The sequence below is a fragment of the Rattus norvegicus genome, chromosome 5 (genome assembly GCF_021556685.1).
Source record: "Rattus norvegicus strain SHRSP/BbbUtx chromosome 5, alternate assembly SHRSP_T2T, whole genome shotgun sequence".
Taxonomy (NCBI): domain Eukaryota; kingdom Metazoa; phylum Chordata; class Mammalia; order Rodentia; family Muridae; genus Rattus; species Rattus norvegicus.
In genome coordinates, this window is record NC_141538.1 from 102,965,179 (window position 1) to 102,988,927 (window position 23,749).

A 23,749-nucleotide genomic window follows, 5' to 3' on the forward strand; every position below is an offset into this window, starting at 1 on the left:
AGCTACATTACAGGAAAAAAAAAAATCCTTCACTCTACTAGGTTACTCACTGTGTCACCACTGCAACTCCACAGAGCAGATCTCAGCGTCAACAGGCGAAATCAGAGTGGCTCCCCTCTGTCCCCTCCAGGAGGAAGAGGCCTGGACAGCAGTGTTGCAAGATTTCTTCTGGCACCTCCGGCCTCTGTTCCTCTATACTCCAGTTTGTTATCTTGCGGCACAATCTCCAACTCAGGGAAACCTTTAAGAAGCTCACGGAAATACAAGACTTTCTGCCCCGAACCCTCTCAATATTTGTGTGCATTTCTGTGGATCGTACACACCTTTTACTGTATTCTATTCAAAAACTCCATGTTGCTCACCAAATTCGTGTGTAATGAGCCTCAAACATGTAGCCACCCTTCCAGAGTAGTTCATGAAACATACTCATTTAGTCCTTTAAAACATTAAAATTACACATTATATTTTTGTGTATACATATAACCTGCAATAATATATCAGAGGCAGAAGTACAACAAAGATATATAATACACGGGGCTTCTTTTAAATGGTTTATAAACTAGGTAGAAATTAATGACAGTCAGATATCAAGTGGAATGGCCTTGGGTGGCACAGGTTTAGGCTGCCCAAGAGCCACATTTTTTCCTTATTCCTCATTTCCTTATTCAATCATCTTGGCTATTCTTGGTTGTATGTTACGACACCCCCAGACGTCCTCCTTTTCTTTTCTAATATAGATCCTGGCATATGAATGGTGCAGCAACAACCATGTTGTCAGCGAAAAGGTTTGTGGGAAATTGGCAGTGACAGGCAAAGAGGAAGGAGCCCATGTCCTCAGTGAAGTGTGGAGATGCTGGCTGGGCCAGGTTCCATTCCAGTGAAAGAAGTCCTGTATAGTTTATTACCTTCTGTGCTTTCTCATACTGGAATTGAGAGAACTTTACTGTTACTACTACTTTAGAAAGAAAAGCTTTGGGACCTAAAGGAGGGATAGACCATTAAATGAGCTGCAGGCTTAATTAAGCTTGTGTGCTATAGGTACATGTATACCTTATGTACATATAGATCATGTACATATAAAATTTATATATTTACCCAAATACATGTACCTGTTTATCATGAAGCATTATGGTATAGGAAGGAACTTGAATTTGGAATTTGGAATTTGAGTTCACCTTCTGCCCTTCCCTAGCAATGACAAGGTTTAGCAAGGTTACTATCACGGGAGCTTGAATGTCACCACCTATGAAACCGCACTGAGTTCTCTACTCCATACATTTCCACGCAGAGTCAATGAAGATATATGAGTCTATCGTGCTTCCTATATCTCATATACGAATATGAGAGAGCACTCACTTGGTACTGTCCTGGATATATGTTCAGTGTGTAAACATATTAATATTGCACCTTTTGTACTACAAACCCCTGTTTATGAAGCTCCTACTTACCCTGTGCTAGACTCTCCCAGGCACTGACTGCAGTGAGAAAATACCTATTTATAATCTCCATTCTCATGGAGCTGAGAATTCAGTTAATACCGCAAACAAAGGTCTAATTATGATCTGAGATGAAGCATGAAGTAAAGAAACGTAGCAGCGTAAAGGCATGTAAGCCGTGAACACAAGCTTGCCTGGGCTTATGGACCGTTCCCTGGGAAAGCAGTTCTTGAGCTTGGGCGTGAGATTTTGGGGAATTCAGCGCAGTATGCTTTATAAAAGAATGAATGGGAAGCAACAGCGTATATTCACTTGCTCCTGTATTAGAGACTTGAAAGGACTGGGATTATGTCTATTAAACGTGTCTATTCATAGTCTTTACGCTGGGCTTATGTGGATGGGCCTTGTTTATGTGCGAGTCTGTGTGCCATCTGTCTTCAGCACCCGAAGAGTCCAGAGGAAGACACTGGAGCTCTTGGGACTACAGTTACAAACAATTGTGAGGCACCACACGAGTGCTGGGGATCAAACCCCGATCCTCTGGAAACACTCAATGCTGTTCACCTCTGCGCATCCTCCCAGCCATATGGATTAATGAAGTCTTTAGTTCCTTGTTAAAAAAGAAAGTTGTTGGGTAGAAAGCTGTCCCACCATGCATGAGGCTGTAGATTCTGTTCTCAACAACACACATAACGCATACTCACATAACCAGAAAATGTCTTCTCCTAAAAGGATTTAAGGCATCCAAACACAGTAAAGTCTCAATGATTCGGTGCTCTTTCTGTGCCTGCGCTAGTCTTTGCCTCATCTGTTGCACACATCATTTTCACTGCATTCTGAAAGGCTTGAAGTGGAAGGAGCTGTGTCCAGCTTATCTTTGAACAGCCTGTAGTTTTTAATGTAGTACCTTGCATAGAATAAATTCTCTAAAGCCACAGGGATTAAATGACATCCTTAATTGGGGATTCAAGGAGTAGGTAAAAGAAAATCATTGACCTCACTTTGGTGGAAGATTATAACTCCAAACACCAGAAACCTGCTGTGACACCAAACACCTGTGGCCTTGACACTTGGGAGGTGGAGAGAGAAGAGTTAGTAAGTCATCCTCAACCATACAGTATGTTCTGGGCCAGCCTGGGCTAGATGAAATCCTTTATCAAAAATAATGATGTTAATGACGCTAATAGCCTCAAACATCATTGGAGTCAGGATTTCCATGTGACTTGCTTGACCTAACCATGGGATAAGGGTCATTTGTGTTTCTTCTAGAACGATCCTCAAGAATAAGTACACTATCTTTTCCTTTCTTTGTTTCAGACAAGATGCTTATTCCAGTGTCTGCTCCTGTCAAATGTGTAAATCCTGGAAGAATGTGAAGCAGAGGCAAAGCCAACCGGTGACAAATGTGTAAAAAACAAAATAGACCAGCATCCTCAAATGCCAAAAAAAAAAAAAAAAAAAAAAAAAAAAGTGCACACTGGGAGGATAAAATCTTAAAGCCCACTCAGCTGCTCTCTGTAGGGACTACTGAATGTCAGCTGTCTAGAATATACAGAAACATTTAGGGGAAAAATATATCTCTAAAAGGCACTGGAGAAATAAGGCAGGGCACTGTGCAGAGAAGAATCCACCACAGACCACTAAAGGAGACCATCGGACAGCCATTAAAAGGGCACCGCTTTAACGTCCCAGCTTCCAGAGAGCAGTCAGTCAAAAGCCATCTGCCTGTAGCAGGCTGCTCTGCGTAAGGCTTAGAGCCAGCTCATTCTCCCTTTTCAGTTGTTTGGCTTTCGAGTTCTTTGCCCATCTCACCCCAGGAATGGAAGCTCTACGGGAGCCGGGATTCTGTTTAACTTGCACTCGAGCTAGTACACAGCATATGTGTGAGTGGGGAGCCTCTGCTGAATAAAGCAAATGCATAAAAACAGTACCGTGCTGCTGAGCACTGTGTGTGTGCGAGCCTGCCAAAACGCAAGAGTGTGTCCAAGTTAGACGTGCATGTTCATGTGAAGGGGTGCGTGTGCAGAGGGAGCGCAGAGGTCAGTGTTGGGTGTTTTCCTCAATATTTTTCCTACAGATCTCTCACTGAACCTGGAGCTCACGGGTTTCTCTAGGTTGGCTGGCTGATTGTTTCCAGGAACTAAACACGTAGAAATATACACAGAGACACACAGACACACACACACAGAGACATACATAAACACACACACACACAGATAAATACACACAAAGATACATAGACACACACAGAGAAAGACGTACATAAACACACACACGCACACACACACACAGAGAGAGAGAGAGAGAGAGAGAGAGAGAGAGAGAGAGAGAGAGAGAGAGGCAGGCAGAGGCAGAGACAGAGAGAGACAGAGAGAGATACACACAGAGACACACACACAGAGACCAAGATCTAGGAAGTCCTTTGAAGCAAGGACCAATCAAGTCATAGCAATATTTACGAGAATATGGTCCAGGGACATGCTCAGATAGAATGGCCAGGTGAGACATCTATAAGACCAGTGAGGCATAAAGCTAAAGTTATAGAAAAGGAGCAAACAACTGTTTTAATACAGTTAGAAACTCTGCTGGGAATGTCAAAAGACCCAACTCAAGCTTGTATCACTGAAAAGCTGGGGTGGTCCTTGATTACACTTTTATGTGATTACCCCGTGTAGAACATCAGTCAGTGCCACAAAGAAAAAGTTGCCATGTTTAATGTGGTCCTGTAGCTATCTATATAAGTAAAGCAAATATATCTGCACTAGGGAGGGTGTAGCAGGAAGAATGCTGTTTTGTCGCCTTTTACTGTGAACTAGTCTATAAAAATATTCAAATACAGTCATAAGTAAATTAACTTCTCAAGCCTATTAAAAGAAAGGAAAACACAGTCCATGCAAGCCTAGACAGGTTGCTTAAACTTACAAGGCTGACTCTCTTTGCTGGTAGAATAGGTGACTACCTGCTTCACATGTGTTTTGAGAAGAGGAGATGGCCTTCTAGAAGACACATCTGGTGCCTGACGGATGCACGGTTTGTGCATAGCCTCTCATCAAGCTCCTGTGCTCCCGTGCTTTCTGCATTGAGCCGAGAGACACTGCTTTTTCTTGCAAGTGAAAACATTCATGAATGAGTGTTTTTATGAGGTTCGTACAAATCACTTTATGAACGTAAGCTCCGACCCTTCTATCACCTAGCCCATCTGGAGTTTACGTGCGAGGAGGAGCAAGCCAGAAGTTTGAATAAAACTAATGATTGTTTGCAGCTTGGGCTTGCGAGCCTATTTGCAAGTATAGATGAAAGGGATCCATGAAGACGTAAGGAGGAGAAGGGGACCCCAATTGGCAGAGATGGGTTTACATAATCAGGGTTAGGCGGATGCACACTAGACAGATGCTCAATAGCTTTTGGCACCGGAATATATTGACCAGCTGGGATATCATTAATGCTTAACAATTTTATCCTTATGACCACAGCTTGGCCAATTAGGTTGTCTTTGACCACCAAAGGGTATAATATATTCTGTTGTATGTGTCACATGTGTACCTCAGTAGCTCGTATTCTATTACATTGATGTGTTGCATAATACACACTAGCTATAAATGCATTTGCTTCTTCAGAGCACCACGTTAGATGGTGATTTAAAAGGAATAGAATTAAAATATGAAATTAATTTCTTTATAAAGAGTAATTAGTCATTACTCAGGAAAGTGTGTGTGTGCGCACGTGTGTGTGTGTGTGTGTGTGTGTGTGTGTGTGTGTGTCGTATATGCTGAAAGTAAAGGGATCTGGATTAAATAATTTCTTAATAAGTATTTGAAAAACTGCTATTAAACAGTAATCTGGCTGGCGGGGGGGTAGGAAGCAATGCTGTACAGTATTTGGGCATAAGTAAATACAAGCAGGGAAGAGGTGCTTGCTAAGAGAGGGCGATTAAATGACTTAAACAGAGGCTGCTTGTGAAATCAGAAGCCCTCAGCCAGTGTCATAAGCCCATGAAGTCATTTCAGAAGAGCTTCTGAAAGACCAATACCAGACATTTATGTGGCACAGTATGTCCAAGAACTTTTCACATGCTACAATTTAATGTATTACAACATTCAGATCATATTCAGAACTTGTTGTTGACGTTTGAATTTGTCATGCATACTCATACAATAGGAAGAAGCACAAAATAGAAATTCAACTTACTTCAAGATTCAAAGGCATGTGAGTAGAAGATTTTGTCTATAGACCATTTTGCTTCAAAATGACTTGCAATGTACTTAGAGACTTATGGAGTGTCTTAGTAACTTCCTCAAGTGACTCTACTACTGTTCATGTCCTTTCCTCTTATTCCAGGAGGAGGCTTGGTTCCTCATGCCTGAACCCCTCCCACGTGTAAACTGCTAAGAGTAGCATCACTATTGTTTCTTCAAAGTCAGATAACCAACAGTAAAAACTTCATGCAGACAGTACAGAAAGGAAATCAAAAAACATGGGCCACCAAGCACACTGCTCCCACATCTGTGGCAAGATCCATTCCATAGAATAAAAAAATTTCCTGAGTCTCAAAGGCAACTTTGAAGCATGCAAAAATCTCTTTAAAAGTGCCTCTGGGAGCTATGTGTTATGGTGCATGCCTGTAATCCCAGCACTCAGGAAGTGGATCAGGAGTTTAAAAGCATCCCCAGCCACATAGCAAGTTTGAGGCCAGCCTGGAATACACAAGACCCTGTCTAAACACAAGTGTGTGTGTGTGTGTGTGTGTGTGTGTGTGTGTGTGAGAGAGAGAGAGAGAGAGAGAGAGAGAGAGAGAGAGATTTCCATTGAGTTTTATATAACCCACTTGACCTTTCCAGATTAAACAACCCTCACTCATTCTGGTTTTGTTTTCTGAGGTAATCATGGGTTTGTCTTTTAAGCTGGGAGTCCAGAGATGAAGGAATCCTGGGAACCAGCCAGTAGGCGACGCTCCTCTCCATGTTCCGTCTTCACCATGCACTGACATTCTTCCACTTGTATCACCATCTTGACCACGGGGGTTGGGCTGGTGCAGTTCAGTCTCAAGTGCGTGGTGGTGAATTTGGTGGGTGAGCAGTGGGAGCAGAAGTTGTGGGGATGTGCCCCTTCTCCGGGAAAATGAATGGAACCGCATTTCCCAAAGCAAAGGTTGTTCTGGACAGTGACTTTTTGACAGTCTTCGTGGGCGATGGTCTGAAAGGCAAATGGATTAGGTCATCTCGAGGCATTTCAAACCACTCACGGCACAGAAGGATGCTTTAGAAGGAAGTGCTCTAAACTCTCCAGTCACTGACACATTTTATGATAGCCAAGAGATGGCATTCCATAGGGAAAAGGCCACCACAACAAAGCTTTCCTTTTTATTGGGTTACTCATTAGTTGACCCCTAAAACGCCTTAAGTTAACATGAAAAACTCCCACTAGAAACACCATACTTTATAGAATTTTCATCTAATTGGAGATAACCAAACGGAAACGAAAAGCCACGACGGTAGCTTTCTTATTTAACCACCATATCTTATCGTTCCGTTATCCACAGTGCATTGTGCACAAGGTGCTTCTCAATAAACACTGGTCAGTTAATCATAGAACAGGCCAGGCAGCATGAGTTTAATTCTGTCCTATTTCCCTTGAGCCGTACAGCATTCGGAACTCTAAGCAGCCGAATCGGAGTGCAGATGCCTGGGTTACGTCACCTTTGCCGCTTTCTCAGAACCCTGTACACCCAGTTTTACGCGTCTTTCAAAATATGAGTCAAACTCCTTAATTTTAATCTAATTAGCAGTAGAATTAAAAAGCAAGACTTTCAAAGGAAACTTGATTGCCTGAGTCGTAGGAGCAATTTTCTAATTGCACGTGGTCCGGCAAAGCAGATTTTACTCGATGACTAAGTTCGCCTCTGCTCCACAGGCAGTTGCCTCAGAATACTGCCCGCTTAATTGGGCAGTGTTACTAGACTGTAAAATTTTAGTCTCTCCTGCACTGCTTCTGGTTCTGTCTCTACTTGGTGCATTTTTCTCTGTTTTAGTTTAGCATCTGGAAAGTGGGTGTTGCCAGGAAGAAAGCAGAAGTAGAATGCTCATTTGTCTTAATAGTACGGAGCTAAGCACGGTCATGGTCTCTATAAGTTAGCCAGCACGAGTTAGGAGTCAGTCAAACAAGGAAAGACCTGATTTTGTATTAAGATTTTTTTTAAAGATAATTCTTTAAAAATCTGCGAGAAACATAAATTCCACTCTAAATTGTGTTTTGCAATCACAATGCCAAGACGTGATAGTGAGAATCTCAACATAGAGTTTCTGCAGGAACATTCTAAGCATCAAACAGTTTTAGCCACAGTTAAAGAAAGTTTTCATGAACCTGTTATTAAGCTGAGTGTCAGAAATGCATGCTGGGATATCCCGGGAGATGATCAGTTTGATTTGCATGCTTCTCTATGTAGCCCTCACGAGTAAAGAGAGAAGCTGCAGGGTAGTTCTGACAACTGCTCTAAGTTCCCAGTTCCCTAACTGAGGACAACGCCTTGCTTTTCTGTATGGATACAATCCAGCAAATATACACAAATTCAACAACGTTCTGTGCGTTCAGTACGGTGACTATCAATTCTGAGTATGCGTCCATGAAGCATTTCCGGCATCCCAAGAAACAGTGGAAACGTGAAACGTCAATGAGGGAAATGCGCTTACATTTGCCACCTCCCACAACGAATACCCGAGGACCAAGTCTGGAGTTAGAGAAGGCGGTGGGCTATCGTCAGTCCCTTCCCATTTTGCCATTTGTCCTAGCTGTTCAGTTGTCCTCCCTCTCTTGCAGACTCTGGTTGTTTTCCCTCTAGAATACATACCTGGTTGAAGGGCACTGTCCTGCAGGTTTCCCAGTGTACTTCATGGCTTTTGATGGGCAGGATGACCCCCTGGGAGGCGGGGCCCTTTCTGAACATGAAGCGATGCCAGAATTTCTTGGCTTCCTCCTGAAGAGGTGATCTCTCCAATTTCCTCACATCTGCTGGCTGAGTGAGGGCCTGGATCCCCGATAGGACATGATCACTTTCCATGTCCCTTGTGGGATAAAGTTCTGCCTCAGGTTTCTTCCAGAATCTTCCAAGCCTAGACAGCATCTTCTCTCTCTGCCTCTGGCCTTCCCTAGCTGAGCTGGTGCCCATGAGATGTGGCACAGCCACAAACAGATCCGGCTTGTCTTCTGCCTCCTCATGGTTGACCATGTGGAGGTCTCTGCGACCCCTTTCTGGGAGGGCAAAGGAAAAAGAGCCCTGACTCTGGCAGTCATCTACACATAGGCCTGCCTTCCCCAGAGGCAAGAGCACAATCAACTGAAGAAAGAGGAGATGCATGGTACTGGATCCCAGAAACTGAGATTAGAGTTACAGAGCACCAGGCCCAAAAGAGAGGCTCACTCTGCAAGACTGCAGCCAAGACAGCCCATATATGCTACCTGCCTGGTAGAATGGGGAGGCAGGTGGTCAGCAGGTGGGCAAAGCAAACACATTAAGTGTTTGCTCACATTATGTAGCGTTAATGGTGTCCTGCCTTCACTTTGGCTCTGTGTATTTAAGGCCCCAGTGAAAGCCTGAGACCCAGGGGGTAATTAGCTGCTGGTTTAGCTCTTGTCTTGAGACTAAGGAGTGGCTATATTGGCAAAACCAACTTGCTTTCTGTCGGAATTCCTCATGACTGCCATTAGTAGAAGAAACAGTCAGCTAACATTTGCTGCACATCTGCACAGAGCTAGACACGGCCAGTGTTTACTAGAAAAGCATCTCAGCACCTCAGGCAAAACAAAAAGGGCACATGAAGCAACAGCCTGGCTCTTCGGAGAGGAGAGGAGAGGAGAGGAGAGGAGAGGAGAGGAGAGGGGAGGGGAGGGGAGGGGAGGGGAGGGGAGGGGAGGGGAGGGGAGGGGAGGGGAGGGGAGGGGAGGGGAGGGGAGGGGAGGGGAGGGGAGGGGAGGAGAAGTAAGAAGAAAAGAGGAGAGGAAAGGGGAGGGGAGGGGAAGGGAGAGGAGAGGAGAGGAGAGGAGAGGAGAGGAGAGGAGAGGAGAGGAGAGGAGAGAGAGGAGAGGAGAGGAGGGGAGAGGAGAGAAGACAGAACTAAAGGTGTCTGTCACAATTGTGGTTAGGAAGCATGTTAGCATGGACAGGAGCCTTCTTTGCCTTCTCTTGCATTGGAATGTGGACTGAAGCTGTTCGTCACAGCTGAGTTAAGGGAATACAATCTCTTATCTATACATGGAGACTCACAATTCTAGAGTTAATCCTGTCACATGGGGAAACAAACACTGAGTGCCAAATTTCACAACTGGCCAGAGATCAGAAAACTCTTCCAATTGTTTACAAATTTCTCCACAGGATCCCTAGTGACTTAAGCTGACAGCTCATCAATCAGGGCAATCTGGGAAGATAATGTGTCCCTCCAGCTTTGTCGCTATTATTATTTTCTTTAACATCAAGGCTTGAGAATGTAGACTACAAACCAGGACTGATGGATTTGGGGGTGAAGCTGCAGTGGGCAGAAGAGGGTCCTTACCTGACTGAATCCACATCTTCGCCTTAGTTCCAAGGAACTGGCGAACACATTCAATAAAGATCAGATTCAATAAACACAAGCCTTCAGGGATCAAGAGAGAGGGTGGCAAATGAAATTAGTCAAGGGTACAAGAAACCTATCGATAAAAGGAAACCCTGGAATTGGGGCCTGTCACCCAAAATGGCCTCCCAAGGGGAAACACAACATATTTGCTTATCTTTCTTCCCCCTTTCATCTAGTCACCACATTCCTTTCTTTTGCTGGCAGAGATAATGCACAATGAACCCTCTTCTTGTTTAGTATGCAGATTTCTTCCCACAAGTTCCCCACTGTGACATCCTTCCAGGCATTTGTGTTCTTGATAGGCCTTGCTGAGTTCTGTGAGGCAAAGCCTTGTGTGAGGTATTTTATAAACTATGTTTAAATGGATTATCATTTTACTAGAATTCTAAAAGATATCTATTTTACTTGTTTCAGAGGTCCTTGGTGACTTCCCTGGTACTCGTCGAAGGACTGCTGATCCATACCACTGAACAGTGATAGTGACCATTTATTTTAAATAGGCTCTTTAAAACTTTACCCAGTACTTGAATTTCCTAGTTCTCCTCAGCAGTCCAATGCAATGTGCTTTCCAGAGCAGCCATTAAGTCTTCTGGTAATAAATACGGTGTGAATGCCAACTAGGATACATTTCCTGGTTCGTTTTTAACGTCAGTGTTCCGTGGCTTAAATCCCACTGCTGTGAGTCACACGGGGTCTAGCAGGTCCCAGCTAAGCATTAACCCAGGGATTCTACCTGGGGTGTCAGCTTGCCTGGTTCTGGAAGTACCCAACAATTTCTGTTGAGCAGAGACATTTATAGAAGACCTACTCTGTAGATAAAAAAATCAGGATCAATACTGGAAAATGACTAAAATGATTAAACTCTGCCTTCTGCCTTAAGCAGGTTAGACACCCAGGGGCATGGGCACTCTGATTTTATTACCTATGGGGATGTCAGTCACTCATTTTTAAATTTTCCTTTGGTAGTAACTTCCCCTCGTCTGGGTCCAAATTTTGGTACTTATAACTGTCAGTTACAAATCACTCCTGGAGAAATTCCTTTCTTTGCTCTTCTGCCTGATTCAAATGGGCAAATATTCTGACTGACAAGTAGCCTCTCGTTGGGGAGGCATGAAGTAAAAGGCGGTTTCCAGACCGTCCCTTTATAACTCGGGACAGGGAAGCTCCCGTTTCTTGGTGTTGTATGCTCTGATCAGTTCTAAAGCTCTAGTTGTGACATTCTGTCTTAAGCACATGAATATTGTTTTGCTTGTAAAGGAAAGGAGTGACTTTTGTCTTCAGTTGACATAGGCATCCCTTCTGTCCATTGAATGGGCCAACTGTAGGCAGGTCTGCAGGAGACTTCCAAACACAGCAGGAATCTGTCCTTGTGTACTCCCTACCAACCATCACAGGGAAACAAGCCCAAGCCAAGGTAAAGGCACCTGTGAGGCTAAATCCACTTCCTGGACCCAAGTAAGGAAGAACCATGGCAGCCAGGCGCAGATCACTCGCTTCATCCACCACGCATGCGTGCCACGCTCCAATTTGCAGGTCCTCTGCAGCCCTAGAGACTGTTACGAAGAAATCACTCAAGAAAAAAAAAAAAACCAAACAAACAAATAAAACAAAACAAAAATGGAGAACTGTCATAAGTATGCTTCACTCTCACATCTTGCTGCGGCTGAAGTTCTTATGCCCGGTTTTCCCTACAGCACCGCATCTGCTTCATCACCATATACCACAGATCTAACCGAGTAATGTTTATGTGAACATTTATTTAGCATCGGTCCTACTCTGGATTTTGGAGTCACAAAAAGATCAAACGGATGGCTCTTGTCACCATCTTAGGATGTAAGTCCATTCTTTTCACACTGTGAATGCTCCGAAGTCCCGGTTTAGGGAATGGCTGAGGTTATTAAGTACCTTATATCTCTGAATCTTCTGGTCCTCGCTCCCTTCCCTATCCAGCTTAGGTTCCATAGTTCACAAGGTTAGACTTCCGTTCTGTTCTCTGTTCCCTGTCCTTTACAAATTCCAACCTGGGAGGCATGCAGCTATTCGCGTATCCTATAGGCCACCCTGCTCTGCCAGAGACGTGAGAAGATGGGACAAACTGGTTCTGTACAAAATACCGTTCTCTCCTCTGCTCAGCACTCTATCTTACTACTCTAGTCATTTCTTATTTTCCACATAAACTTAAACTCCAATTATCTCAGCCTATTGGTTGCTCTGGCCTGCTCTCCTTTTCAGCGACCCCTTGCCCCTTCTTATACGGAGGATGAAAATTTCTCACACGTGACCTCAAACCTACTAGCTCATCCCTCTCACCACCTCTCTCTTCATTTCGTTGAATAGCCCATAGCAAGCTCTCCTGGTCACCCCCATAGCTCTCCTGGTCATCTCCATAGCTCACTGTCACCCCATTAGCATTTTCATAATGTTAGACTGCCTCAAACTCTTTCAAAATGTCTCCTGCATCCACAAAGGCTTTCACATTCTGTCCTCCAGTGCTCTCTCTTGCATTCACAACTCAGCATCGGGATTGTTTGTACAAACCCAGCCTCTAAGTTCTTATTTGCTCCATCTTTCGGACGAATTCGGTCCTAAGTAGAGGAGGGGAAGAGATGAGCATCAGGGAAAGGGTGAAAAGCTCTGAGAATCTTGAAACTTTAAGGTTCAAGAGCAGCCTGCTGCCTGTCTTGAGGAAGATGCTTTCTATATACTCCATGTAGAGCTCCAACTCTTAGTGTTGGGGTTGCAGGCCTGTGCCCAGACTTGGGGCTAGGTCCTTCTTTATTTGTTCGTCTCATGACTGCTAGAGCTGGGTTTAGCTGAGATCCCTAGGTATCTTCTTAGCACAGAGAGATGACTATTTGGGGTCAGGACTACCTTTCCTGGAGTCTGCAGGGTTCACAGCACCGAGCCAGACGTTTGACTGAACACATTTTTCTGTTTCATTTCTTTTCCTGGCCTCAACTCTACAGTTTGCTTTGTGAATGTCTGTTCCAACCTCCCAAATCTAACACCAGTGTGCATGGAAACTTCTGACACGAGACTGGCTGTGCTTTACTTACTGAGAGAGGTCTCTGTCCTAGAGGACTTAGACTTAATTCTCTGCTTAGACTCTATTTTAAAATCAAATTTCCATTAATTCTGGAAGGCTACAGAATAAACCATTCCTTATTTCCCAAGCTGGCTGCATCTCAGAGTAGGTAGTATCTGAACTCTGTCACACTGCCACAGTTTGTAGACCACTCTCTGGGGAAGGGTTTTGACACTCCCAAAGAAAGGGAACTCAGGCAGGAGGAGGATGTGCCTGCCAGGTAGCACTAGGCAGCTTGTCAGTTGTTGTGCTCCAGTTGGAAGATGGAGGTAGTGTGTCACCAACATAGAGTGCAGGGGGCATCTGTCTGAAAACTGTTTCCCTCCTGGCTGCCTTACCAGTTTCTGCTTATACAATGCAGGCAGCTTGGGGGAGCCATATTGTCCCTAGAAGCTCATAACACATGGACAAATGATTAAAAACACACGGAAAACAGTTCCGCAGCTAAGCTGTAATTCAGATGGGACGGAAAATCAACTTGCAAAGCTTTCAGCTGACTCAGGGCCAAGTGTAGGACAGAATGCAGAAGGAGTTGCCAAAAGAAAGGAAAGTTGTGTGTGTGTGTGTGTGTGTGTGTGTGTGTGTGTGTGTGTAGGGGGGGGGTGGTGCAAATCATGGATCAGAAGCCTAAAACAATGATGCCTTGTATTGACAGCCCTTCTCTGAGGCTCTCCAAGAGCAGGCACCAGAATCAACTCTGAAAATATTAAAACCTTCATTTTATGAAAGGTTTTGGACAGATTTATATTTTCTACCCTCTATAAATAAAAGTTGGCTTTACTATCTTGGCAGCACCTATGCAGAAACATAATCTTAAGTATCTTTAATGTAAATATTAAAATATTACACATAATATTACCTCTAGGTGCAGGAATTAAGTAACAAGATGGCAGGAGACAAACTCTCTCTCTCTCTCTCTCTCTCTCTCTCTCTCTCTCTGTGTGTGTGTGTGTGTGTGTGTGTAAAAACATTGACAATAAGATGGGAAAATAGAGCAAACCTGGTTCTATTTATGCTCCTTGCCTGAGCCTGGGCCCAGGTTGACTATAAATGCAGGCAGGCTAAGAAACCTAACACAAAGTTAAGCTTAACCTAATGCAAAACCCTAAGAAGGCTTATGGTATCTGTTCACTAAAATCACCTGGATTCTGCTGGGTAGAAAAGCAATGGGCGAAGGCGTTTACTGGGAGCCTTTCCCTGCTGGTCCTTACTGTTACTTAGCTTCTGCCCTGAGAGCTTCTTCACTCCCCCATAGGCCCGACCCCCTTCTTTTCATGTGTAGCCCCATTTAGATCATTATTGATTTTATGCATGATCCATAAACATATCCTTCTTGGTATATGCAGCAAATATGTGCCTAAAAGAAAAATCCTAAAGGAAATTTCAATAATGTGACTCCAGAAGCCATTCTTAGGAAGTAGCTCCCACCCAACGTCAGTCCATTAGCACAGCAAGCATTCTATTCTGTCAGACGAGACATGATGCCTTCATTGTTATTAGAATGAAATTTGCACATCATAGCTCTTGTCTGAAAGCAAGGCATCCTGGGACTTCAAGGAGGGCTTTTATAGTCATCTAGATGACCCCTGAAACAGTTCCACATTGAACACGAATGCCCTAACACATGAGAAAGTTACCACTTGTGATATAGAACCTTAAAACACCGGTTCTCATCCCCCCACCACTTCCTCCTCCTCGCTGCAGTTAGTCAGTGGTGTGATTCTGAGAATGATTATGCTAAGTGAGAGAGAATGGCAAAAATAGTAGAGTGCATATGCGGTCCATTTATAGAAAATTCTAGAAGTTATAAGGCAATCTATAGTGACAGAAAGTTGACCAGGTATTACCTTGAGATGGGAGAAGCAAACTGGAAAGATCAGAAGAGTGCAAAGGAACACGAGGAAACTTTTGAGAGAGGTGGATATAGTGTGTGTGTGTGTGTGTGTGTGTGTGTGTGTGTGTGTGTGTGTGTGTGCGTGCTCTAACTGCATGTACATCTGCAGGCCAGAAGAGGACATCATATCACATCACCGATGGTTGCGAGCCACTGTGTGGTTCTGGGGAATTGAACTCAGGACATCTGGAAGAGCAGCAACTGGTGCTCTTAACCATCTCTCCAGTCCTGTATTTATTATCTTAATTATGAGAAATGACATAAGCATATTATGTCAAATGATGCATGCTAAATGTATAGTTTAATTGTCAATTATAAACAGTATCAATAACGTTTCTTAAAGAGAGGAAACAATTATCTGTAGGTGCCTGTAATCCCAGTACATGAGAGGCAGAAACAGGAGGATCAAGAGTTCAAGGACATCCATGGGTACACAAGGAATATTCTAGGCCATCTTGGGCCATATAATATCCTTCCTTAAAATACAAATGCATACACACATGCATGTGGGCACACACATACACACAGAGAGAAAGAGAGAGAGAGAGAGAGAGAGAGAGAGAGAGAGAGAGAGAGAGAAAGAGAGAGAGAGACAGGGACAGAGACAGGGACAGGGACAGAGACAGACAGAGAGACAGAGACAGAGCACAGACTTAGAGAAAAAGACAGAGAGAGACAGAGATAGAAAGGGAGGGACAAGGGGAGGGAGGAGAAGAGAGTCTCTCATAAATATAGACAATAGGTTCTAATAAAAAACAAGCCAAAACAAAAAATCCACTAGCCAATTTAAAGCCAACAATAAATGTAAATGGATAAAACATCTCAACTAAGACATCGCTGAAAGGACTAGCCAAGAATTGGAAGAAAACATTTTATTATGCAGAGTAAAACTCAAGAAAAATGTTTTTTTTAATGGTGTGGGGATGTGAACAGGTATTTCCCTAAAGAAGATCTATAGATGGCAAATAAACGCATGAAGATATAATAATAATAATAATAATAATAATAATAATAATAATAATAATACCATTAGTCACCAGGCACACATGAACTCACCCCACAGTGTGGTGGAACCACCAGCTTCATAGGAGCAGACCTCCACAGTAAGTGCTGGTAAGCATGTGGAAAAGCTGAAATATCTGGACTCTTCTGGTGGAAGTAGAAAATGGTCTGAGCGCTTTGGGAAACAATTTTGTGGCTTCTTAGAAGCGGATGCTGCCCAACGATCCAGCCATTGAACTTCTAGGTATTTGTATTAGGGAAGAGATAGTGTAATACCCATCCAGAGACTAACCATGAATGTTCACCACAGTTTTATTTGTAACGGTCCCAACTATAAACTAGGTGTCCACTACACGTCCGCTGTTGTGTGGACAAGTAAATGAGTCACGTGGGTGTCTTTATGAGCGTTTGAGGTAACACAGATTAGAGAATTTTGAGCTGCACTTTCAACTGCTCCAGCTGTAACAGGATTTCTTCCCGTTGCCCCTGTGTTTTACTGCGCTTTCGGAGTGTCTATTCCATTTAGATTGTTCTGGTTATACTACTGAGCTATCCACGACAGTCCCCATTATTGCAAGAATAGCTGTAGTACAGTAAGAACACTAAGGGCTGCTACTGACGCAGTCCTGGGATTAGTAATCTGTGTTTTCTTCCTGATTAGTCTGACTAGAACTTTATAGAAGTTGTTTTTTGAAGCAGCATTTTGGCTTCACTGTTATCACCAACTATTTTCTACTATTCTTCATTGTTTTTCCTAGTGCTGGGGATGGAGCCCGAGACCCTTTGCACGGCAGAGAAGCCTGCTACCATGGGGCCTTTGGGGTTTTGAACCATGGTTTTATCATATAGCACAGGCTAGTCTTGAACTTGGACTCCTGCCTCTGCCTCTGTGTACCTCTGTGCTCCTGACATTCCTTGGCGTTCTAGTGTGACATTTGTTACCTCCTTACTTCTGCCTCCTCCTTGTCTACTTTTCTTCTTTCAAGACAAGGCCTCACTATGGAGTCCTTGATGGCCTGGAACATGCTGTGTAGATTAGCCTGACTTCGAACTCACAGATCTGACTGACTCCTGAGACCTGAGATGAAAAGCAAGCGTGTACACCACACCCAGCTATTTCTTCTCATGACAGTACAAGTGGGTTGTTGGGTGAAGATCTATGACTTTTTAATAAAATATTATTGAAAAAAGATTATTATAAAATTTCCCCTAAGTGCTGCCTTAATGACGTCCCACAAATGTTGATCTATTTTTTATTTTCTCCAGATCAAAATACTTGTGAATTTCATTTTTAAAATTTTATCCATAGCATACACATTAGATAAATGTACATTGTGGTGGGTAAACACTCAGAGAATCTTCCAGAAATGTCTTTGTCACCGATTCCTAATTTAATTCCACTATATCTAGGGGATATATTCTGCTGGGCTGGAAAAGTACACAGACATTTTATGTTTCTGCCCTAAAACTTTGCCTTGTAAATGTTTCAAGTGTCCTTAAAGATAAACGGCAACACTTCCGGATATCCAGAAATCTGTTACACTGTTGCAGTGAGCTGCAGCTAGATTCTGCACCGCACCCTCGCTGACTTCCTCACTGCTCGGTCCGCTGACTTTAAAGAAAAGGGTATCCACCCGCCTAACTGTGAAGACAGATCTACCCATTCCTCTCCCTTCTATCAGCTTCCGCTTTGCATGTTTCTAAACTTCATTACCAAATGTATGGACGCTTCGGATCACAAGCTTCTGTCCCTTAGCATTATAAACCAATCTTCGTTATCCTTGGCAATACTCTTCCCTCTAAAATGTGTGCAGGCTGACATGAATGTAGCCACTCCAGCTTCAAATAAGGTCTAAGTGGCAGATCTCTTTCAACCCGTCTACTTCTCATGGATTTGGGTATTTATATTAAAAGTATGTTTCTTATAAGCAGCATGTAGTACAGTCTTAACATGATCTTTCTATACAGTGAGTCGAGCCAGTCTGCCCTTTGAAGGCCAAAATGCAGGTGGAGAGAGGAGGGAAAGGTGGACCCGCGCACACTCCTTGGAAAGTGTTGCAGGTCACCACGAGGCCGCTAATGGGAGTGTTGCTTGATCTTTGTTCCCTTCTGTCTTAAGATAAACGGAATTTTATTACCTAGCAGAGCATAGGGCCTATAAAAGCTGTTCAAAATGAACAGTTCTGTGTAAGTTATGAGGATAGTATATTCATTTCCTGAACGATCCTATTCTAAAGGCTTGTAAAATTAATTTCATGAAAATCACGGTGTTCTGGACCTTACTGACATCCAGACACTCTGCTCTTAGTGGCAACTCTTTGCCATGATTGATGGGGAGGGAGGAGAAGACCAGTGAGGCAATGTTACCAGTTTCAACTTATGCCAAATTTAGCATTCCTTGCCCATGAACCAATGATATAAACAAGCAAACAAAATCTGGGCGAGCGTCAGGCATAAAGGGGAAGGCGTATCTGAGTAAGTCAGATAAACACAGCAGAGCCAACATCCTGTTTCAGCTTTTGGGAATGAATTTTATCTGGAGACTTCTCATAGCACTCCACTGTTTGAAATTCATCAACGTAAAGTATTCTCTTTGGGGCTGGGGATAAAGGTCAGTGGCAGGATGCTTACTTAATATGTGCTGGTTTTAATTTCCAGCACCTCAACAAATTATAAAATAAATAGCTTTTAGTGTATTCACTGGATTGTGTAATCATCTCCACAACCTAATCCCAGAGTATTTCCAACTCCTCAAAGGGAAATTCTATACCCATGGAGAGTTCGTTTCAAGCCCTCAATTTCTCAACACCTTGAAAACTTCAGGTTCACTTTGGATTTATAAATTTGCCTATTCTGAGCATTTCATATAAACAGGATCATACAACATATGGTTTAGGGTGTGTCTTTCATAAACTTTATAACACTAGTCAAAAATATGTGCTAGAACACAATAAAGCCACCTGAATATTACTATTGAAAGAGATTCAATCTACCATTTCTGTATGTATCTTTGTGTGGGGTGTGTGTGTGTGTGTGTGTGTGTGTGTGTGTGTGTGTGTGTGTGTGTGTGTGGTGTATGCACATAGAAGCTGGTATGCATGGGTGGGGGATGGGGGGTGAGTGCATAATGGCCAGAGTTAACCTCTCACTTGGAGCTGATCTTATCCATTAGTCTAAGTTGGCCAGAGTGCCCTAGGGACATCCCAGTTACTATCCCCCGGCAATGAGATTATAAGAACAAGCCCTAGCACTGGCTTGTTACAAGAGTGCTGGTGAAGAACATGCATGTTCTTAGTATGTTCTAGGTAATCATAGCAAGCATGTTACTCAATGAACTCAATGTCCCCATCCTGCTCTCTATCATTTCTAAGATGTCAGCCCTGATGTTGCCTTCTTTACTCTGTAGACCAGAGGAAGAAATTTTGACTTAAGAGGACCTCAGTGTTCTCGTCTGTAAAATGGGAGTAACAAATAAGTTGATATGAAAGATCTCTGTTTAATTTCTCTTGCTCCAGGGATCTATGGTAGAGACACAACCGTCTATTGTTTAGGAAGAAAAGCTAGCACAAATTAAATTTAAAAAACTTCACTCCCATCTCCTTCATGGTGACATGAATTCAGAAGTACTGGGATTAATGATACCTTGAGAGTGAAGACCCATTTCTTCATCTGGAGAGAACACGACAGAAATGAGCCTGAGCAGTTAGCCAGAATGTGCTTCCCTCCCAGCCTGAAAAGAGATGACAAAATCACCAAGCTCCATGGCAACCTCCTCTCTGCTCCAAAGCTCTCCAGGTCAACTGGGCAGTGGTGCTGCACACCTTTAATCCCTGCTTTCGTGGATCTCCGAATTCGAGACCAGCCTGGTCTACAGGGTGAGTTCCAGGACAACCAAGGCTACACAGAGAAACCCCGTCTTGAAAAACAAAAACAAACAAATAAGAAAAAGTTCTCTAGGCATTAAAACTTTTAGAAATTTGCCTCTATGTTCTGTGCTTATCTTATTCCACTCCCTACTGTATCTCTAGATTGTTACGACAATGCCAGGTGTTGCTGCATGTTCAATACCACTGAGCAAATACTATATGAATGCTTGGAAGCTAATAACTTATATCTAATCTAACTATATATATATATATATACATATATATAACCCCATTACAATTCAAACCGATGGTGGCACATGCCTATAATCACAATTCTCAGAGACGGAAGCCAATCGGATCATGAGCTCAAGGGGCAGTCTCACCTACACAGTGAAAGACTGTCCTGAAAAAACAAACAGTGTGGCATAAATTAAATGATACCTGTGAGGCCCTGTGAAAAGTGTAAAAGATGACAAACTAAAGGTACAGTGTCTGAGGATTAAACATGTTTATTTTATTGGCTTTGACACAACACTAGATACAGTACGGCTGATATACTACCTCCTTACAGAAATTAGCACCAGTCGATGATTTAAATGACAAAGGACCACAGTGTTCATTAAAATATATGCATATTTGGGCTGTATTAAAAATAAACTAGACTAGAAATACAAATAAACATTGCTCAGTTTGTTTTCACCACTCCAGGGAAGAGGAGGAAATGATTAGGGCCAGCTTTTAAGATTTATCTTCAGTAAACATATACTATGTATCCTTTTAAAGATCAAATATCAGAAAAAAATTTAAAAGTTCTAAAGCATTGAGCTGCAGGTATGTCCATGCATGTAGGAAGTTCCTGAGTGGACATTCAAGTTAGAGGGCATGGGCTGACTACAGTCGGACCTCTGCTGTATACCCTGCTTGGCTACTGGCATCACCAGCACTCCCTACTCAACCCTGACAGTCGTGGCCAGAAGGTAAGCTTGCCTGAACTTGTGTGTTCTTCTAATCACTTAGACCTGATGTCTCACTTTGATAAAGCTTTCATGTCAAGAAAATTTCAGAATGATCTATTCCTAATGGATATAAAGCCCAAGCCATCCCCTATGTTAACCACTTGCAATTACGGCCATGCCATTTTCAGTGCAAGAAAGTCTAATAAACTGGCCTTGCCACCCAGGTTGAGCATGGTTGGCATAGCTCTGTATTTCCAGCTTTAATGGTGCACGCAGCTTTAGAATGAATTCCTCAATATCTGAACGGGAGAACTCCATCCTCTTTCCCACAGTCTGAATCCTAACTTTGTACGGTGAGGAAGCTAGTGGATTACAAGGAACTTGGCTGGAACTGGAGTGGAGGAAGGATTTGGCCAGTTTTCGTTAAACACTAAAGGATCCTTATGTTCCACGGGTCTTTGTATTTACTGTCTACAGACTCCTCCAAACCTCCGAGCTAAGAGCAGCCAGCTCTGCAATTACATCTGGATTTCAATAAGAGACAGAATGTCTGAGTCTTATCCTAACCTCCTTAGGTAAAAATGTCTATGAACCAAAACTTTGATAAATGAAGCAAGCCTGTCATGTTTTATATCCAGAAACTGGAACGACTTTCTTAAGCCATTTTTAGTGTCTGTAACACTTGTGATATTATTATTCTGTTTAAAAAGTCTGCCCTAAAGCCCTAGTCTACTTGAACACCTCATTTAATTCTAAAGTTACACCGGTACTCATGTGACAAGTTATATTTGGCACAGCTGTATTTTTTAGAGATTATGAAAAGAAAAAAATTTATTAAACATTTCAAAAAGGACGTCCTAACTTCCTAGAATTAACCCTGGGTTCCAGAAGGGATTGTTGAGAGACGCACAGCATGCTTCATTGCTACAAATGTTCCACTCAACTGAGTTTATAAATTAATAAGGCACCTTCTATTGGAGAATCTAATTAGCAGAGAATCCCTGCAAATTCCAGAGATGTAAAGTCTCAAAGTCCCATCAAAATCCTTTCCAAGAGCGTGGTGTGGACTTTCAAAGGGTCTGCTTCCAGTATTATTTTTCTTTGGTCATCAGAACAGTTCATGAGGGTTCTTCTGAGACAGTGGCCTTTTTCTTCTTTATGTCAACCATAGTCATATACACTCCTTATTCCACATATCCTTTAAAAATATTTGGTCAAAATTGTAAACAGAGATGAAAATATTGCTACTTCAAAGTTCACGTGACCTTGGAAGATGGGAAAACCTATCATTTAGGAATGGCACGATGCCACGATTGAACTGAGATGTAACACGTCTCATGAGTGGAATGGTTTGATCTCCTTAGCAGAGGCAGAGCCATGCCTGCATCTGAGCCCTCCAATAAAGGCAGGCCTCTGCCCCATCCCACTAGACCTATTCAGTTAAGTATCCTCCTGAGAGACTCTTCCATTTCAAACAGAGCCCCTTTGTCTATACACAGCCTCTGGTATTAAGTTCACATTTAAAGGACCTAAGAAGACAAACCAACCTTTGGCATTCGACCTTGGTTTAATGGCTCGGCAGGGCTAGGTTCACTCAGACTGTGGTGGAAGCACTGCAACACTGATCTTTCTGGATGGACTCGTTCGAGGTCTACAGACAAAAGCATTTAAGGTCCCTGGAAACTCGTACTGCCTGAGAGCTGGCATAGGAATAAGTCTGAATCTTCTAGAAGAAGCAAATACTAAAGCCTATCATACTGCAGACATTTATCCAGAAAAATATTGAGACACAGAAGTTGTATCTCATCTTGAAAGGCACATTCACGCAGCTATCTCCCTGGGACTGTTTTTCTAGTTTCCATGTTTACTTGACAGACTCACAAAGGCATGATGGCCAGTCAGCCACAGCAATGCATTTCCACAGAACAATACTCGTAGATCTTGTAAATAGACAGATGAGAAATCTCGGGTTCCGTTCAGAGTTTCCTTGAGCACACAAAATTGTGAGCCTTGCCTTTGCTACAGTTCTTTGTTTGCCATTGTCCTCTTCTTTGAACCAAAACACAGTTCTTTCCAGGCTTCGGGTGCAGAGGGGGCCCTCTCCTCCAGTTGGTGAAAGCAACAGGTTCACCTCCAATCCACTCCCAGTGGCCAGTTCGCACTTGGTTCTTCAAGCCTAACATGAGCCAAGAGAACATGCCAAATATTTTTATTACATTTAAACTCAGGTACCATGGCTAGCCTATTCCTTTTTATTCTGCTTCTCCTCTCAGAACAGGTGGGAAGCTGATCTCTTTACACCAGCTAGCCAAGTGCTCTACCACTGGCCTGGATTCTCCTCTTCTACTGTGTTCACTTTTGGGGTATGGTCTCACTAAGTTCCCCAGCCGGTGTTGAACACAGTGTCCTCCTACATCAGACCTCCAAACAGGTGTAATTACAGGTGCAGACCACCGGACCTGCCTTGCTCTGTGGTACTAAGCAGAGTGCTAAGTAAATATGAGCTCCAGTTCTAGAACCAAGAATAAGGTTTGGGACCAGAATATGACACAATTAGGAGTATTAGACTTTGGAGCCAAACAGACTCTGGCCTTTTGGGTAGGTTACTCAACCTTTCTGAGTTTTAGTTTTCTCACCTAAAGAATGGGCGTAAAACAGTATACACAGTTTTGCTGAAGATTAAAGGGGATGGGCTATGTCAAATTCTTACCATAGGCAAAGAGCTACAGGCCACTAAAGAACTCTGAGAGTGGGAAAAATAGTCTTTCATGGGGAAGAACCCCCTACTGGTTATTCAATACCAACTAGTCAAACCTGAATTCACATACATACAAGTAATGGTGTACGGACTGAACACGTTGTATTTATATATTCAGGAATATACATACATATGTATATGTACAT

At 43.0% G+C, this 23,749-nt stretch overlaps 2 protein-coding genes across 2 annotated transcripts in view; both read right to left on the reverse strand.

Moving 5' to 3' along the window:
* Window positions 1–5,499: 5,499 nt before the first annotated feature.
* On the reverse strand, window positions 5,500–8,840 carry Cer1 (cerberus 1, DAN family BMP antagonist). The gene is given in 2 exon segments (NM_001115031.1): window positions 5,500–6,629; window positions 8,281–8,840. Coding segments are annotated over 2 exon segments (804 nt in total). The 5' UTR covers window positions 8,788–8,840; the 3' UTR covers window positions 5,500–6,332.
* Window positions 8,841–20,373: 11,533 nt separating this feature from the next.
* Frem1 (Fras1 related extracellular matrix 1) overlaps window positions 20,374–23,749 on the reverse strand; it is a 149,481-nt gene continuing 146,105 nt past the window's right edge. Inside the window, 1 exon segment of the mRNA NM_001411535.1 lies at window positions 20,374–23,021. Coding sequence (NP_001398464.1) covers window positions 22,822–23,021 — 200 coding nt within the window. The 3' untranslated portion in view covers window positions 20,374–22,821.